Genomic DNA, 390 nt, shown 5'->3' on the forward strand with positions numbered 1-390 from the left:
CTCACCCCAATCAGGTAGATCTTGTCCAGGCTGAAGTTAGGGATGATGGTAACCAGCTCCTTCTCCGCCAAGAACTCCACCTCGGTCGCGTCCATGGCGACGCCACACGCCAGCAGGGAACCCCGAAAACTCCCTTAGCGTCTCGGAATTGGCGCCGCGGCCGCCGCTTTTCCCGCCACGGTAGGGGATCCGCCCCCGGCCGGAAAACAGCCTCGGATGGCCAATCGGAACGCCTCACTCTCCGCAAGGCGGCGGAAGGCGCAGACCGCTCTTGTTACGACCACTCGGATTGGCGATTCCGAGCGAGGCTGAGCGTCAGCCTAGCCTCGCCCGTTGGACTTGCCCCTGCCATCCTCCTCCCGGGCCCGCCCCGTCACGTGACCTAGTCCC

At 64.9% G+C, this 390-nt stretch overlaps 1 protein-coding gene across 1 annotated transcript in view; it reads right to left on the reverse strand.

The window, feature by feature from the left end:
- Gins2 (GINS complex subunit 2) overlaps positions 1–339 on the reverse strand; it is a 7531-nt gene extending 7192 nt beyond the window's left edge. The window contains exon 1 of the mRNA XM_010627614.3: positions 6–339. Within this exon, the coding sequence (XP_010625916.1) occupies positions 6–95 (90 nt within the window). The 5' untranslated portion in view covers positions 96–339. The remainder of the gene's footprint in view (positions 1–5) is intronic.
- Positions 340–390: the final 51 nt, after the last annotated feature.

The sequence above is a fragment of the Fukomys damarensis genome, unplaced genomic scaffold (assembly GCF_012274545.1).
Source record: "Fukomys damarensis isolate Sample0158 unplaced genomic scaffold, DMR_v1.0_HiC HiC_scaffold_32, whole genome shotgun sequence".
Classification (NCBI taxonomy): domain Eukaryota; kingdom Metazoa; phylum Chordata; class Mammalia; order Rodentia; family Bathyergidae; genus Fukomys; species Fukomys damarensis.